Genomic DNA, 18,206 nt, shown 5'->3' with positions numbered 1-18,206 from the left:
GTTTTCTCATTAAGATTCAATAGAGGCTAGAAGTGAGTGTGAAGGAGATAATGGAACTGGGTCAGAGAAGAACAGGCACAAGATTTGTACTATTTAAAATATATTACAAGGGAATGATGCAATTTCATATTGAAACATCAAAACTATCATTTATCCACTTAGTGAATTGAACTTTTATTTGGATCATTGTCCTAGTTATCTGTATGATGCCTACTCCCATAGATTTGATTGGATTAGGGCGATGTCATTTAATTAACCTGAATGATTTGGAAACATTAATATGACTGTAGCAAGGGTGATCAACTGGTAAATGCTCTTCTTGTTTAAATATCATATTCTAGACTGCTAACAGATGCAGGTCTTCCAAAAAAAATTACAGTGATACTTGTGAAATTATAAACGTGAAAACTGAGATTATTACAGTTTCAAAGACTAGGCCTGTATAATGGAAAGTGTTTTGAAATTAGGGAAAACAGCTATTTTGATATTTTAATACAGTAATTCATATTTAATCAGGATCTTTTGAGGAATCAAGACTATATATGGCAGCTAATTTAGTGGACTAGATTTAGAAAAGTGAAAAAATCTTCTTTATTGTTTTTAGACACATTTGAAATTTTGATTTTGGAATGAGTTACAATATTCAGTGTCAGTGATGCTAAGAACTTCCAAAACTGGTAAAAATGATATTGAAGTACAAATTCAACAAAATTATAAAAATTCAATGAAAACACTTACAATTTTGATAGTATCAAAAGGAAATAAATTTGTGATTGTTACCTGTTCCCATTCCATTCCCTTTGGGCGTCCCGTTGGGTCTGGGTCTACTAGGTCTTATGGTTGTCTTATTCAGAACTACAATAAAGTAGGAAATAAGTAGTTCAGACATTTTCTTATTAAAACTTTGCAGCCAAGAAATACAAAACTTCCCAGAGAATTGTAAATTATCTAACCAGGCAATAAAAAAATGATGGCTTACTGAAAAATATTGTTCAGACTACAGAAACCACTATTCTGGTATAAAAATCATAGACTTGAACTTGGGAATAGAGACCTGAGTTTGTACTCTGAGATGATCACTGGGCTTGAAAAAAATAACTAGCAAGGGAATTTCTATTCGTAAATGGGAAATGTGTTGCTTCATCTATAAGCAATAGATACATTCCAAAATAGAACTGAATCAAGATCAGGAGTACCTATTCCAATGAAAAACCCAAACTTGAAGTGTATTTATTTTGTCATGGCCTTAACTCATGACTCGTAAGTTGGTGGTCCTTTTCCAGAGGCTCTAGGTATGGATGCTCCTTGATAATCCTGGCACGAGTCTGTCACTGAACAAAGAACTGTGATAAAACTTTGAAATCTCTCTCCTGCTTTGTTAAGAGCCATAGCATTACCGAAACTTTAAGAGGTCGCCTATCTCATCCTCTGTTTAGAAGACTGTGTAAGGTAAAACACTAAGTGTTTTGTGGTTAAAAGAGCAAGCATGCGAGCCTGATTGCTTGACTTTGAATCTATGTCCTGGCTCTCATGTCTCAGCGTCCTCAGCTGTACCTCACAGGACACAGGGCAAGCACTGGACCACTGTTAGCCATTATTGCTACTGTTTCATTATTTTGTAGAAATGTTTAATATAACCAGCCACACATTAAGCTATCAACATACAAAAATCACATGGAGATATATTTGTTTATAAAAGTCTTCTATGACTGATTAACTTTAGGAGATGGAGAATTAATCCAAAAAAAATAGGGGCTTTCCATAAACTAAAGGATAGAAAATATTACTTGTTCTTTCTTCCATGTGCCTGGAGAAATGTTCACCATGAATATTAATTTGGAAGCCAGTTTCATCATTTAGAACTTTAAAAAGACTTTTTAGAACCACAGTGAAGAAAGGGTAGATACCACCAGAGTCTTCGGTCTAGCTTGTGCTTTAGCATAGACGTAATTTACACAGACCAAATCAACCCCTCCAATTAACTTTTCCCTAACAAGTTCCAGTGAGAGAGATCCTAGAACCTTTGGAGAATTTAGTAAATTTAAAGTATTTTCCAATGTTTAATTATTACTTTATTTCTGTTATTTACAACCTACAAAATGTATGTCTTTGTTTTTTTATAATCTGAAGGAATCAGATACTTGATTTGTAAAAGTATTCTCCCAGAACAGGAGCCTTTTATACTGAAGAGCCCATCTTTTCTTAAAAGATAAATAACATTTGAAAGAAAGTAACATATCATAGCTAATGCTATCTCTATAATTGGCATGGAAAATTGGAGTGTGCATGTATGATTTATGCACAAACACTATTTTAAAAATACTTTTACACTGATAAAGCTCTAAAATGGTCTCCGAATCTGATCCTTTTTACAAACCTCAGTTAAATCTCATTACTTCCATGGATTCACCATTACCGCTCCACTTATCCACAAGGATCAGAACTTCTGTATGTCCTTTATTTAAATTTAAGAATACATAGCCTTCCTTTGGTTGGCTGTGTCAATACATTTTCTATCTTCTCAGATGTGCTGATTATTTAGGCCATCAGAGGAAGAAACAACTTACCAGGTCTGATGTGTGTTTTGTCTGGTATTCTGGGCCTCACAGGAGTAGTGTACAATCTGTGTGGTGCTGAAACAGAGGAAACACTTCATATTTAATAACCAACACTCCAAAGTCCACTTAATGGACATTTAGCACCTTAGAGACATTTTGCAGGGAAGTAGAAAGAACATTCTGCAACCTCCAATTATGCATTACAGCATTGATGCTAAAGGAAAATAAAGCCAGTGAAAATATTCATGACTGGAAATTTAAGATAGACATTGTCAGAATGAGGTAGGTCATTTGCAATGTGTGTTAAGGATTAGTCATCATTTGGTCTCTGCTTTTCAAGGGAATTTATTTTACCAGATGGTTGTTTAACATGGTAAACATATAAGCCAATTATTCATTATCCATATGTCCATCTGTCTGTCCACCCATCCATCTGTCTGTCCCTCCACATTGCTCAATTAGGTGGTCACTGTGGAACATCATTTTGCCAAAAAAGGCAAGTAATCTTAAAAGAAAAAAAGTAAAATGTTGTTTTTAGGTAAGAAGAAAAGCGTACAAACTTGTGTTCTCTATCAAACTTTCACTCATATACCATGAAATGAATAAATAGTCACTTAGTGCATCCATTCAAGCTTTAGGAATGAGAATATAACCTCTGTTGTCCTGCCCATCATGACAGGGGGAAGAAGGAGCAAGAACTCAGACAAGCTCTAGGACCAACATATCAACTTGTCACTTCCTGCTCCCGTAATCCAGGGCCTGGCACATGAGAACTCCTACCGAAGTTCTTTCAGTAGATCTAAAAAATTGAGTGACCACTTGCAGCAGGTAAATTCACATGAAATCCAGCTGACAACCTTTGCTTTTGAAAGTTTTAAAGTGTGCATTCATCTGTCCTTCTCTTCTGTCCTCTGTCCCCCCTCAGCACACCACACTGCCTCCTGACTCCAACTTTCTTGGTAATGCTTTAGCAAAGACTGGAAAGAAATTTTCTTGCAAACTGTGTAAGTAAATTACATCGTTTCATTGGTTTTGTTCACATCTCGAGTGAGTATTTATGTAACCATAAATCAGCAATGTCTTGCCTACTGAGTTACAAAAAAATACACCTGCGAAATATATTATACTGTAGCTCATTTATAACCTCCCAATGTAAAGACTGATGAGCAGAATTTTGCCATACTTCAGGCCAAAAACAGCAGACACAATACTGTAATTCTTTGTCTGTTTAGCATGGACCTTTCAAAGTATACTAACTAGAGCGAACAGAGGTTCTGACGTATAAAATATGAATTCTTGCACACCCTAAAATGCATGGTGACGATTAGCCAATGTTCTTCAAAATTTTTTTGAGAGTGGTAGGATTCTTTGTCAATTTAGCATCTGTCAGCTTTTCATGTTAACTTCTGTGTTTGATGATTGTCACTTAAAGAACTACAACCATCATGGTTCTTATTTTATAACAAATATAAATTTTAAAACTTTAGACAGAAAAGAGAGTTAGAGCAGAACACAGAAATAATCAGTACTGTAGGCATTATTTCAAAGTCACAGGATCAGAATTTTTTATTTTTCCAGTCTTTATTTAAATCTAAAAGGAAACTTTTATAAAAGAACTGAAATATAACTTAAATTTAGGCTGTGAGTTACTCATATAGCCAAATAATACATGGTCTTGAGAAAAGTGCTCTACAGTTTCAATTTTAAACTAAAAAAACAGAGATAGCGAGAGAGACAAAGGAGCTTTGTGACAATGTAATTATGTAAACATCATAACTACATAGTTTTTGGGGACTAATAATAAAAATAATTTTAAAAGATGGCTTCATATCTGAATAGTTTTATAAAATCTATTTTAAAAGAACATTAAAAATTCTATGTGACAAGAACATTAAAAATAAACAGGGATTACTCTGAAGGACCCATGTTCTGCCCAGGACAGGGAGAGGTAAGTGAAGGAGGATTCAGTTTGCTCAGGTGGGTTAGGAATCAGGGGGCTGAACGAGTAAAATAATCAAAATATTCCCCCAGCGCCCCTGGCTAAGTGGATTTCTACTGTGGGTTATTATGAGAAGGACAAAGCATAGGAGCTTGAGTAATTCAAGGTTGTAGAGTGCTGCAGGGAATTGTCTCAAGACAAAGGATCAAAGGTATCGCAGAGAAGAGGTGCTGGAGATTCTAGCAGCAGGCTCATGCTGTAGGTTTTAGGCACAAAATTTCTTTAGAGCGCTTGGGCCCCAGGGCTGAGGGCTTGCACAAGTCAAGGTCCATGCACGGGTGAAATGCAAAGATCAATGGGAACAATTTCACCCCTACAGCATCTCTCTCAAATTGTTGTGTGCTGTCCTGCGTTCCTAATGCCTGATGTTAAAAACAAAACACGACACAACATGTGTGGAAAACAAAACATTTGACTGACCTTCTCTTTGGCAGAGCCCAGGCACATGTTTATGAGGGTTGGGCCAAAACGTGCTCCTAGAGACACACAGTGTGCCCTTCCTAACGCTGACCCTCTGTTCCCAAACAAGGTTATTGGGCTGGGTCAGGCTGTAGATGGATGCTACTCCCATCGCTAAGTGTGTTCTTTCTGAGGATGTCTTTTGTTTGTCACCTCATGTAAATGAATCTCTGGGGAGCCCACTTTCAAGATCCTTGGCTCATTTCTAGAAAAGTGTGACTCCTAGGGAGGTGCAGTGTAGGCTGTAGCTTAGGGTCCTCAGAACACAAGGAAATAATTACAATACAGTATATTATATACATATATTAAGACAATTCCTGTAATGATATCAGATCCTGGAAATACATCCATTCAATTGTGAAACTCCTACCTAATAGAACCATGTTCTAGAAGGAATTTGATAAAAATTCCATGTACGTTAGTAATGGTGACACAACACTGATATTCCCCTTAAAGTAAGAAAATGCAAAAACAAAGGAAAAAGAGAGCCTGGTATCTTTTATTTTCAGTTTTGGAATCTATAAAGTTCTAAAAAGCTGAATTTTTTTTTTCTCATTTGGCAACACAACCTGAGCTGAATAGTTTTTATTTATTCTGCTTATTGTAAATATTTGTACATTTTGCTGCAAAAACATTAATGTGCTCGATTATGAGAATTTCCTATTTAACCAGACATTAAAGAGGTTTGCAAAAGCATACAAAAATAAACATATAAAAATGAGGGCGTGGTATGGATGCAACATGATTGAATATCTGTTGTTAAAGAAGTTGAAACTGGTAATGAGGGTATAGGGAGTCTGTCATTATATTAGGCTTTTGTGTGGATTTATAAATAAATAAAAAGTTAATAAATACAAAGGTAATAAAGTAAATAATAAACATTTAAAATATAATAAAATGAAACCTACCAAGTAAAAAAAAGATTCAGAAAATTTATAAAAACTGTCCTATGTCATAATTTCTCAGTCACGTTTATTTAAAATAAGTACTGCTATACTTATTATAAAATATGCATTGTAAGATTAGATTTCTTTATTGTTATTATTTCCTTTTATTATTTCAAATTTCTTCCACTTAATTCCCTCCCCTGCCCCAAATTATAACTGACAATGAACAAAATAAACTTGTCTTCCAATTCCTTAGAAAAAGTTTGGTTTTGTTTTCTTGGGTTTCCTCCTATATGAAAGAGGTAGAGATGGGGAAAAGGGGTCATTTAGTAAAAGAAAGAAAGAAGGAAGGAAGGAAGGAAGGAAGGAAGGAAGGAAGGAAGGAAGGAAGGAAGGAAGGAAGGAAGGAAGAAAATTCTGGAAATTCATAACTGATTATGACTCAAGTAGAAGAGAAAAATATCCTTCTGAGAGCATGAAGATGAGAAAGAGGCTCGTGTAGGTGAGTTTATGTCCTGAAAAGTAGGAAGGAAGAAATAAAAGAAGGAAATTCTAGAGAAAACCTCCCTAGATGTTTAAATATTAAAGTCATCTTTAAAAAGTGACTTTCCTTGGTACTAGTTTCCTTCCTCAGGCCACAATGTCAATGTGTTCATCAAATTGGGGAGATGGGACAGAGGAGGAACAGAGTCGGAGAGAAAAGGAGGCGGAAGAGCAGGAGGAGGAGGAGGAGGGTAATGAAGATTCTTATTTACCGGATGTAGAGATGAGGCAAATGAAGGTTAATCAAGGAATAAAAGTGGGAGCTTTCATTGTTACTTATCAGCATCAAGCGGTAGACCACACATTCAAAAGCGAAGCTCTAACTAAAAACCATGTCTTCCCTACATTCAACTGATAGTCATATAGTATTCATATTTGGCTGATGTCCTGTACCTATGAAATGAAGAAAATCAAGTAATTCACTGTGATGAGAAATTACATTCTGAAAAGAATGCCTTTCCTAATTTAAAATGAAGAAGGAAAAGTTACGTTTCAGAGGTGGGGAAATGGTATTACCCTGAGTTGTCTTTGCCAATTCAGTTGTTTGTGGAATCTTAGTTGTGAAGAATTCTTGGGTGGATTGGTCTGTTTCTGCTGGGGAAAAGCACAGTAAGATGGCTTACTTTAAAAAATTATCATTATGAACATATGAAAAAAAAATCCACTTTTTTCTGCCCCAAGTGACAATAAAAGGGTAAATTGCATTTATAAGTATGCCAGTAATCACAATAATTCAAAGTTAATGGTACATTGTAATAACTTCCATTTATGATATTTGCTGTCTTCTTGCACTATTATTTTAATGATTGGTATAAGGCTTTCCAAAAGCATTTAGCGTTTCATGGCCTTGGAGGTGGCTACTCTTGGACGTGCTACCTAACTGCCTTCATGTGTCCTCCCTGTTCCATAAACTCCCCAAGTTATTTAGGTGAGCTGGAAAAGAAATAGGTCAGATAAAAAGATGTGCATTTATATCATATAAGAATAAATATTCTTCTATTTTCCTCATGTGAAAAGCTAAGTTTATGTTTATAGACACACTGACCCATTTCTCCTGACAAAATACAGAAGCATGGCAATAGTTCCACTCTCAATATTATCTTGGAATCACTACAACATCTTGCAGACAAGGAAAGTACATTGTTCACTTTGCCATATGTGGATCCAAGGAAATATTTGGTGCACATAATATGTTGCCTTTTTTATTTTTTCTGCTCTGCTTTATAATTTGGATTTGGCTCACAAGAAAGATACTTGAGATAAATGGCAGGTGATGGTTCTTGCTTCAATCACCAAGATACATTAAAAAAAAAAAAAGGAGTGAGTGGAAGTTAAGTAATTAGCATATCTGGCAGTGGTTCTTGAAAGTTCTTTGACTTTGCCATCATGGGTGATGGAGACTTTGTGGGCCTCGGCTACAATAGATCAATACTTGGTAATCAGTGTATATTTGCTCAATTTTAGATTTTTTCCTTCAAAAAAGGTTTAATTTAAGACTCTGATCAGTAACTTCATTTCAGCAGACACACACAAAGGATGGGTTTATTGGAAAAGGGGTGAAGGGAGGAAAATGAGGCCGCTAATTTAAACACAGCCTTGTGCAGTGTAGCGTGGACAGGGCAGAGGGGCCACTTGTCATCAGCCGGGGACTCTTATTTTCCGATTCATTTTCAGCCAAGGGTCAGGCACACTGGGGTCTCCCACACAGTGAACACCTTGGTGCCAAACTCCTCAAAATCATGGCCAGCTCACCCCAAACAACTGTCTTGACTTATCCATCCTTGTTTCTCCAGGTGACCCGCACGCTCATCAGTTTGGCCGCCTTTCTCTGCCCTGTGCCTCTTTCCCATTTGTCTTTAACTGGAAAGTATCTTTTGTATCTTTAATTTCAAGTCTAACTCCAACGTGAAGACCTAGTGTAAATGTCACCTCCTCTGTGAAGCCTTCCTTGATGCCTGCAGGTACCTTGCTTGTTCAGCATGTTGCTTATTTCTCTATCACACTCATTATAAAATATAAAACTGAGTGTATGGGTTCCAATGTGGCTCTGACATTAGCTGCGTGACTTCACCAAAATTTTACATATATCTATGCCTCGCCTCAATTTTCTAATCTGTAAAATGAGGCAGGTAATAGAACCTACCGTGTTTCCCCAAAAATAAGACCTACCCAGACAATCAGTTCTAATGTGTCTTTTGGAGCAAAAATTAATATAAGACCCAGTCTTATTTTACAATAATATAAGACTGGGTCTAATATAATATAGTATAGTATAATATAATATAATATAATATAATATAATATAATATAATGTAATATAATACTACGCCTTATATTAATTTTTGCTCCAACAGATGCATTAGAGCTGATTATATGGCTAGCTCTTATTTTCAGGGAAACCTGGTACCTAACAAAGTGGTTATGTGGCTTAAATTAAAAAATACATGTAGTGTACTGGATGGCACTGACAAAGCACCACTATCACTAAATCCTACATTCATATTAGATGGCAAGCTCTCCAGGGTAAGGACTCACCTTTGAAACAGTTTTATTTTGAAAACCCCATTGCTTAGCATTGTGCCTAGTACCCATAAAATCCTCAATAAATATTAGATGAAAATTGTCTTCCCAAATGCATTTCAAGTAAAGAAAAAGCAACAAAAAATATAGGATTGACACACTTTGGGAACATTCTTCCTTTTCGAGTGCCTGAAATTTTGTCAAGATATTTTTTTTAAATTCTCATTTTATATTAAAAATCACCATACATATTAGGATAAATAAATAATTAATGAATCAAGTGAAAAGGAGATTTTGTATAATGGTAAAAAGAGACCCTTTAGTGTTTGGAAACAACTCATGAACACAACGTATGAATACATCTGGCTGCTTAAAGAGCAATCCCTAAAAGGTAGGTCCTCATTGGACTGACATAGCAAAACAAAATTTACCAATAGTGCTTTGTAATTCCTCTTGACTAGGACTTGGTGAAATCATAGGCATGAAAGGGCTGCCTCGGGTCTCTAACGGAGCTGCAAAAGACAAGTACCAAGGTTGTTTCAATCTCTAGGTTCAAATGCCAGCACCAGGATAGAATAACATTCCTTCATTTGAAATAGAAAAAGGAAAACATTAAGTGAGTCATGGAGAAGAAAGTTATGTGTGCACAGAAACTTTAAGAAAATGACTGGAATGTTAGAATAATGGTTCTCAACTGTTTTTTATTTTATTTTTCCCACCAGAATAGGTAGTAAATGACATTCAATGCTTGACGCACTCCATGACAGTATCTTGGTCAGATGGGGAATCGGTTAGACATGGCCCTGGGTCTGTCAGCTGTAGCTCTTACATCCAAGAGAGCACATAGAATTACAACATGAGTGAGGATATCATCATTGTAAACAATCATCTGAAGTCGGCTCACTTTATTTTTAAAAATAAACAATTGGCAAATTTCAGTATTTTGACCAATATTAATGATAATTACTTGCCAGCACCTTTCCAAACTTACTAGTTAGCTGTTATAACACTACAGCTGAGAACCACTAAACTAGCAGGAAATGTTAACTAGATGGGCACGAGTAAGGGGGAATCACTTTGAACACAGAAATAAATGAGGTAGATGAGCATGGACTCGGTAATGAGCTTCCTTAAGGTGGTCTGCAGAGCAAAGCTTTTACAACAGTGAAACCATTGGTTTTCTATTTTGGAAAGAGTAATAATAATGAGAATGAGATGATGACATGAGTTGAAAAGAGATGATGTTTCAGTATGATCATTTGAGAAAGACCTGAGATCCTGACGGAAGCAAGGAAAACAATTAGAGTTGGTCAGTAGGGAAAAACCATTACCTATTGTTGTCTGTGGTAGATCAATTCTAAAGGTGACGGGCTGCAGAACTAGGCCAAAAGCAAACCAAAGAAACAAATTTATGAGAATTGCTTCCTGGAGAAGTAAAAATAGTTTCTGTTTCCACATGCACCCATTTGAATATTTAAACATTCTCTCAGTACCATAATAAATATGAAAAACTTCTACATAGTATTAGATGCCACCCAGGAAATTAAGTTGAGCTAGAACCTTAAAGTTTGGATTTACTGTCACTTTGAGTGAATTTTTGAGTAGGTGCCTACATGTTTTACATGACAGTATGTCCACAGTTGGATTATAGTATATTTCCATTTTGAAAGGTAAAAGTGATTGGCCTAGTTAATGTCTTAAAATTTTAGCACGATCTCCCATTCAATGAAAACACTGCCAGGAAAAATATACTAATTGTACACTCTTCTCTCATGTTAACCATGGGAAAAATTCAAACAGATTGTATGATTAAACCTTCCAGAAAGAAATGTTTTTTTTAATCTGTAATTTTTTCCCAAACTTCTTCTACATCACAAGCATTAAAAAAATATTTATATATTGACCTCAAGAATATTTTTTGAAAAATATGCTTTCTAACTGGGAATATACAATAATTTATTTACCAGGTTCGCTCTGAGAGATTTCGGGGTCTGGTTTATAGGGAAGGAGCACATCTCTTGGAACTGAAAGAAAAAGATTAGAAAATGTTGTGTACTCTGTAAATGATACACCTGAAGCGAAACAACCCATAGATATAAAATCCTGGAAAACATGAATGAAGCAGAGATACTTTTACAATGGCTAAAGAACAAAGCTGAGAAGATGACCGTTCTTCTCAAAATGGAAAAATGTCGCTGTGTAGGGAAGGTTCTAGTGGCTATAAAACAGAGTTGGTCACAGTTCACTTTGAAGCCTCCACTGAGGAAAACAAAAAAAAAAAAAAAAAAAGGAGGGGAGGAGGGATAATTAATGTAATTAAACCCAAGAAAGTAAAGAAAGTAGGTCTCCCTCAAGTTGTCTCCAAAATAGAAATTCAGTTTTTGCCTGAAGTGGTTAGGTGCCATTTGATATTCATGCTAAAATTCCATGGACAGCAATAGAAAATACGTTATCTTAAATGGCCTAAGTGGCCTACCATGTGAGGGAAACAGGAAGAAAGGCAAAATTCTTGAATCTCTAAGAGGAGTACAAAGTTTTATTCTAAAAGGCACTAAACAGTTACTATAGGGAGAAAATAGAGCAAAAGGAATCAGCGGCTCATCAGAAGGTACCACATGTAACGTTAGTAAGAGTGCTTGTTACATAGTAAATACTCGATAAATGTTGCCATCTCTGTCTTTCTTAGTGTTGTGGCTTCCAGCATATTAGGTGTCAGTGCCTCCTGACATATGAGAATATGAAAACAAAGGCTGAAAATACCAGCAAAACAATAAACGTACTCATATTCAGTCCCTGATATCCAATATATTTTTAATGCCTGTGTCCAGACTATGTTGGCAAAATAAAGCAGTAGGCTGGGAATTTGATACTTTATTTCTCATTGGGGAAATTACCAGGTAATTTGCCTATTGTTAATTACCAGATTTCTGTGGTAAAGTCTCTTTCCAAGAGAAAGATAATGTACTTCTTGGACTCAGTTTCCCCACAAAGAGGTTCTTCTTAGCCCTACTCTTTCAATGAAAGTTTTCATAGCACCCTGAAGACTTTAGAAATGCCAGAGAGGCAGTGTAATTTTCTTCCATCTTATATGATGCTGGGAAGAAAAAATAGGATTCAGATTAGAATTCTGTCTCAGAGAAAGATGAAAAAAAAATTTGTACCATGAAGTGGCCAAACACCACTTTAACATTAGTGTAGAAATAGGTTATATAAAACAGAAATGCTCTTTTTACTGCTTTGGGGGATAATATTTAACTTGCATATCACATCTGTTCTTATTCTGGACCACTAAGTGCCAGTGAAATTGCGGCTGTGGAATTTGGTACATTGAAAAGAAATTTCACTCAATTAGAACTTCTATGAGCTAAAAGGTAACATCCAGGGGAACTTGAAAACCTGGATTTTTTTTTTTTTTAAGGAAAAAGGCAACTTCAAAAATATCAGTGGTTGACAAAGTGAGAGAAAACCCATCACAATAGTGAATATTTCACCTTTGTTATGTAGTATTTTTGGGGATGCAAATGGTAAAATTTCGAGAATTTTCCAGTTGTAAATCAAACTAAATGTTTGTCTGGAGGATAAAAGAGAAGGTACTTTGATTTGGCTCTGTGAAGGTCACGACCATACAAAGCGGCCTGGAGTTTATAAATACCCTAATTGGTTACAGTGCTAGACTATACAAAGAGGAGCTGGGATTAAGGAAAGGAGAAACAAGAAATGTGCTACCAATAAATCCACCATACTGTAAATACATTACGTGCTGCCTGCTGTAGTTGACTGAGGAATTTAGGCTGGGCTAATGTGGATTCCTGCTGCTGCAATTGGAACTTTTTAACCATGAAGTGATGAGTTAATAAACTGCCATGGCAGACTTTTTAAAGCAGCTAAAGTCAGGGGAGAGGAAAGAAATAGAAATATTCACAGGAAAGGGTTATGAATCATTCTCTTACTTGGTCGATTGCAGCTCCAAGAAATGCCAAGTTGTGTTTTTTTCTTTTTCCCCAAGTGGCATGCCTCCGTGTATTAAATTAAATAAGAGCATGATTCCTAAAACCTAAATCTTCCATGCTGGGGGAAACTTAATATAAATAATGACAATTTTTTGAGAAGGCAGTTTTGATTTCCTTATAAGAATATTTACCATTATTATATTTTAGACTCAATCACATTAACCAACTTACCACTTATATTAGCCAACCAATCAAATTATCTTTTTGAATACAGGGCAATGCTCCAAAGAAAAATTCAACTGAAACAAGAAAATTATGTGTGGAAATTTCTAATATGGACAAATGTAAATGAATGGGCTCATGCACATTCATGTTTTTCCAAAGTAGAGGAGAGAATCAAGGTATTAGTCTCTGATAAAGATGGTGAAATATGAAGTCTGCAATAAGGCTTACCCTGGCAATAGGCTACAAAGAAACTGATCCTCTTAGCAACATGATACATGTAGAGTACACACCATTTTCACCTGCGGATACTTTCTTAACTTTATTCTAACCTTGTACCCTTAGGCCCAGTCTGAGAGGAAGCAGATCTCCCACCCTTTTGGAGGCCACTTTCTGAGTTTCACCTGTGCTCTTGGGCCACCCTCCCTCTCATCTCCTCTAAGACCTTCTATTTTTCATTATTTCTATTTTCTTATATTTGTATCCACTATTTCCATCTATCCATGAGTTCCTTTCTCTCTATCTATAAAACGGCTCAAATGCTCTAACATCCTAAAAATAATAATTATTTCCTTGATATGGCTTCCCCTTCAAACCATCTTGCTCCCATTCCTTTAATCAAAAAACTATATCTGCCTCTGCTTCTTGGTCTCCCAATTGTATCTTCTTCATTCTCTGTGGTTCATCTTTCACTTCACTAATCTCCTGCACCTATGGATCCACAATGCCATATCTGTAGCTCTTAAGTCCAAAATGCTCTGAAACTGAAAGTTTTTCTTTTAAGCTTATTTTACAGCAAAAGTTGGCTAGCAATGACCTAAGGCTATTGACAGTTTTTATGGATCCTGCGTAGTATAACTATTCACACTTCTCACTGCAGACATACAAATATGCTTGTATCAGTGGTATAGGTGCTGTTTTACCTTCCTAAAATCTGAAAATCCTGACTTCTGAAGCATCAACACCCGGGTTTTCAGATACTGGCGTGTGTACCTACAGTGTCAAGTCCAGGAGCTCTTCTGACCCCTCTGCACCTCACTGCCATTGCTGACCACCCTTTCCTGTGTTGCCTCCTGATACCCTCCAACCTCGTACTCTCTGGTCTTTTTCTGAAGAGCAAATTCTGCTAGCTCCTCTTCCTCTATCCATTCCTTAAATATAACTGTGTCCCCCGAAGCTTTGATCTCTGGCTTCTTATTTTCTCAGTCTATACTTTTTCCTGGATGATGTCTTCCACTCACAAGATTTAAGACCCTTCCATATGTAGACAGGTGACTCCCAAATCTACATCCCAAATCATGACTTCTGTTTAGAAATGCAGAAACACATTTCAGTCACCAGCTAGATATTCCCAGTTAACCGTCCACCTGGCCCTGTAAACCCAGCATGTACAAACACAGGCTTTATTCCTCCCTGTGTTGCTGGGTTACTGGCATTATCATCTATCCCAAGCTAGAAACGGCGGTGTCATCCTTCTCTCCAGAACACCATTCAGTCATTGTCTGGGTCCTAAGGACTCTATCTCCACAGGCACATCAGCATTATTCCCTTATTTCCTAACTGCAAAAGTGCTGCTGTGGGACTGCAAATTTGAATTTACCAAAGAGAGGAGTTACACAGAACATTTGTGAGGACTGGATAGTTGCAGAAATCTAGATTTTCTTCCTGGTTCACTCACAGTGACTGAAATCTACCCCAATATCTGCAGGCCAGAAGAGTTGCCACAAAGCCAGGACAGCTCTTGGTGTCAAAACAAATCTGCAAAGAAGGCATCGTTCCACTGAGCCAGGCATCAGGGTGGGTTCTTGGCTCTGAATTCAATACCATTCCTTCAAGGCAGATCTGAGGAAAAGCCAGCTCTCTTTTGGTTTTCGACATGGTGTGTGAACTCAGTTTGCCTAGATTCTTTATTAAATGTTGCAGATAAATCAACCAAATGGTTGGAAGATAGATTCTAAAGGCTGAAATGGATGAAACTTATGTTATGCATAGGAATCGATAGAATGGAAGAGCTACACAGGAAATCCTAGACTGACTTATTTGATACAGGTTTAAAAATTCAAGTTTGCTACTTATATATCTCAGAATAAATTTTCAGTAAACATCGTGATAAAACCTGACTCTGTCCTGATGACAGCACTACGTTTTACATTTTTTGACTTTACAGAGCACCTATTTCTCTAGGATACTAGTATGGTATGTATTAAATATACATGTAAATTTACTTCTGTTGTTTTGGGGGGTAAAATCTAAAGGAGCCAGTAAACAAGGTCTTGGGTTCATTAGGATGCAAACCTGAGCCTAGGCACATACCAGACACTGTTTGATCACAACAGAATCCATTCTATTTGAACACTTGTGAGAAAACTGAAACTTAATAATAGTTTCCTTATGATAATTCCCATAGGCATCACACCCCTGGAACAATGGGGAATCTCTAATGAAGACATGGTGGTGGACCAGCACCAGATTTAAAGACAGAATTCTAACCCAACACCTAGAAGTAAAGAGTCAATTAGATTTCACTGGCATGTGGGATATAAAACTGAAAACAACAAAAGAACAAGACAAACAAAGAAACAAAAACTCACAGACACAGACAACAGTTTAGTGGTTACCAGAGGGTAAGGGGGGTGGGGGTAGGAGATGAGGGTAAAGGGGATCAAATATATGGTGATGTAAGGAGAACTGACTCTGGGTGGTGAACACACAATGGGATTTACAGATGATGTATTACAGAATTGTACACCTGAAATCTATGTAACTGTACTAATAATTGTCACCCCAATACACTTTAATGAAATAAAGAAAAAAAGAGTCAATATAATAAACCCAATGGAGGCTCCAGGGGGAGTGTTTGTGCAATTGCTCCACTGCTCAAATTTACAGGCTAGAATTTCTGTGAAAAATAAGGTGATGGAATTAAGGCAAATACTACCCATTAAAAAGAAAAAAAAAGTTTAACTATCAGATATATTGGTTTAATGAGAGTAAGTCACATCAGGACCAACAGTATTCCTTTCTCTCATGAAAAGGAAAAGTGAATAAAATCACTCAAATCTGCTGTTAACTGTAATGACTCATTTTCTGTTACTTTTTTCTGCAATTAAAAATAGAAAGTCGATCTTTTTCAAGTGGGGAAGATTAGCTTCTTTTCTCACTCGCATTGATAACCTTGGCTTTTGGTTTAATGATTCAAATTTAAATCCTAGACTTCAGGGCACAGAAGCCTCCCTAGCCTACCACCGCCGGCAACACCCCAATGATGCCCTAGCCCCAATAACGCCCTCCCCTTCACAATCTGGAAAATACTGCAAGCATAGCAAGTAAATTCAGACTTGCTCCCAAAATGCCATCATTTCAAGCTACAGATTAGGAACACTTTTGGTTCTGGGAATGTTCTATAGGCTTCTAGGAGCACTAGGAATTTATAATAATTGGACTTTTAAAAAGAAACATTCTATCCTTGGCATAAGTCTCTGCCTTTTGAGTCTATCAACAGCTTACTATATGAGCAATTAGATAACCCTCATGAAACCTTTGAAATGATCATATATCTGACAGAACATGGGATGTGACCGTAAGTGGAACAGTGACCTCACATCCACAGCGCTCATGTTTCATTGAAGCAGAGTGTGACAGTAGAAGGTATTTGGCTCAAATATGAAATAAAGCATTTACCAGGTGGAGTATGTGACACTTCTGGCCTTGGTGACATTTTTGGCTTTGAAGTAACATACTGGAACACCTTAGGAGCTGAAAGAGAGAACTCAGACCATGAGTCACTTGGTTTCAGCATCTCCCAGTCATGCTTAATACATAAGATATGACAAGCTGTAGGCCTGGCTACTGATAAAAAAAGAAAAAAAAAAGAAAGAAAAAGGTATTGAAATGGGAGTTAGGTAGAAAAATATACTTTAAGCTCTAAAAATAGATCAGTTAAAATTCCAGATACTTTTAGAGAAATGAACTATGAGAAACCGCAAAGTTTGACCAAGCCAAAACATAGGATGGAGAACTATTTGAAATCTTCATTTCAGAAGATTAGCGATTAAATTAATCCCAAAATGCTCTTCTTTTCTGGATGTTTGCCTGACTTCTCCTTAACCCCTTCTTCCTAAACACACAGATCTTTCTTTGAAGATGAGTTCAGTGATGTCAGAGTAGAAGCCCATGAAATATGGACAAGAGAAGCTTAAAATTAGATCAGGCAACAGCAGAAAGGGAAGCGAGTGTGGAATGGAATGGAGTGGGTGGGTCGCATTCTACATCCCTGCAATTCTTAGGCCCCAAACAAGCCTTTAATAGAACATGTTCACAAACTAAAATTGTCTTTCCTCAACTGTTCTTTTAGAGTATCAGGTGCTAATGTAATAGATACCAGGAAAAAAATTCTAATTTATTTATAGCTCATTTTACAATTTCAAAAATGTTTTTCTAAGGATTATGCCCTTTGATTCTCACCATAATGTTGGGAGGAAGGAATTCAGCTTCACTTGAAAGGCTTGGTTTGGTGACTATCTGCTTGAGGTTACATAGTTACTAAACGCGAGAGACAAGACTTGGACTGAATGCCAACGTCCAGACATTGTCACTAGGTCCAAACACTTGGGCTCGCTATATCCCAGTTCTGCAGGCCACATTGTAAATGTGTCTCATTTTTCAGGATTGAAATAATAAACCTATCCTAACTCAAATGGTGGTTGTGAGAATTAAATGTGAAATGCCAAAATGATGTGAAAACTATAGTACTATACATTTTTTTTCTACTTCTAGAACATCATTGCAAAATCGACATTCAAGGATCTGAGTATGTTCTAATTTTCACATTGTTTGTGCCTACAAAAACCAGGAGCACAAGATTTCTGGGTATAAAATTTATAATGGCATTTGTTAAATATTACCTATGAACACAGAAATTTAAAAATCAAAACTTTATTTAATGACAAAATAGTCTCGATGATTTGTTCCAAATTCTTATCTCACTTTGCCCTCAAATGTCAAATACACATTTAAATTTTGCCACCAATTTATAAACATAGTTTAAGCATAAATAAGAAGAAAGGTG

General features: G+C 36.5%; 1 protein-coding gene across 39 annotated transcripts in view; it reads right to left on the bottom strand.

Annotated features, from left to right (window-relative positions):
* Positions 1-18,206, bottom strand: part of ABI3BP (ABI family member 3 binding protein) — a 259,027-nt gene that overhangs the window by 45,261 nt on the left and 195,560 nt on the right. For 38 of the 39 annotated variants that reach the window (XM_074332670.1, XM_019756510.2, XM_074332723.1 and 35 more), the window contains 7 exons: positions 16,820-16,894; positions 10,931-10,990; positions 10,298-10,345; positions 9,398-9,478; positions 6,963-7,040; positions 2,568-2,633; positions 781-855 (listed from right to left, as the gene is read on the bottom strand). In XM_074332670.1, the coding sequence (XP_074188771.1) occupies positions 781-855; positions 2,568-2,633; positions 6,963-7,040; positions 9,398-9,478; positions 10,298-10,345; positions 10,931-10,990; positions 16,820-16,894 (483 nt within the window). The remainder of the gene's footprint in view (positions 1-780; positions 856-2,567; positions 2,634-6,962; positions 7,041-9,397; positions 9,479-10,297; positions 10,346-10,930; positions 10,991-16,819; positions 16,895-18,206) is intronic. The other variant, XM_074332659.1, reaches the window with a different exon arrangement.

This window comes from Rhinolophus sinicus, linkage group LG01 (assembly GCF_036562045.2).
Source record: "Rhinolophus sinicus isolate RSC01 linkage group LG01, ASM3656204v1, whole genome shotgun sequence".
In the NCBI taxonomy this organism is placed as follows: domain Eukaryota; kingdom Metazoa; phylum Chordata; class Mammalia; order Chiroptera; family Rhinolophidae; genus Rhinolophus; species Rhinolophus sinicus.
The sequence above is the reverse complement of the archived record's forward strand: the minus strand, read 5'-3'. Positions and strand labels throughout refer to the sequence as shown.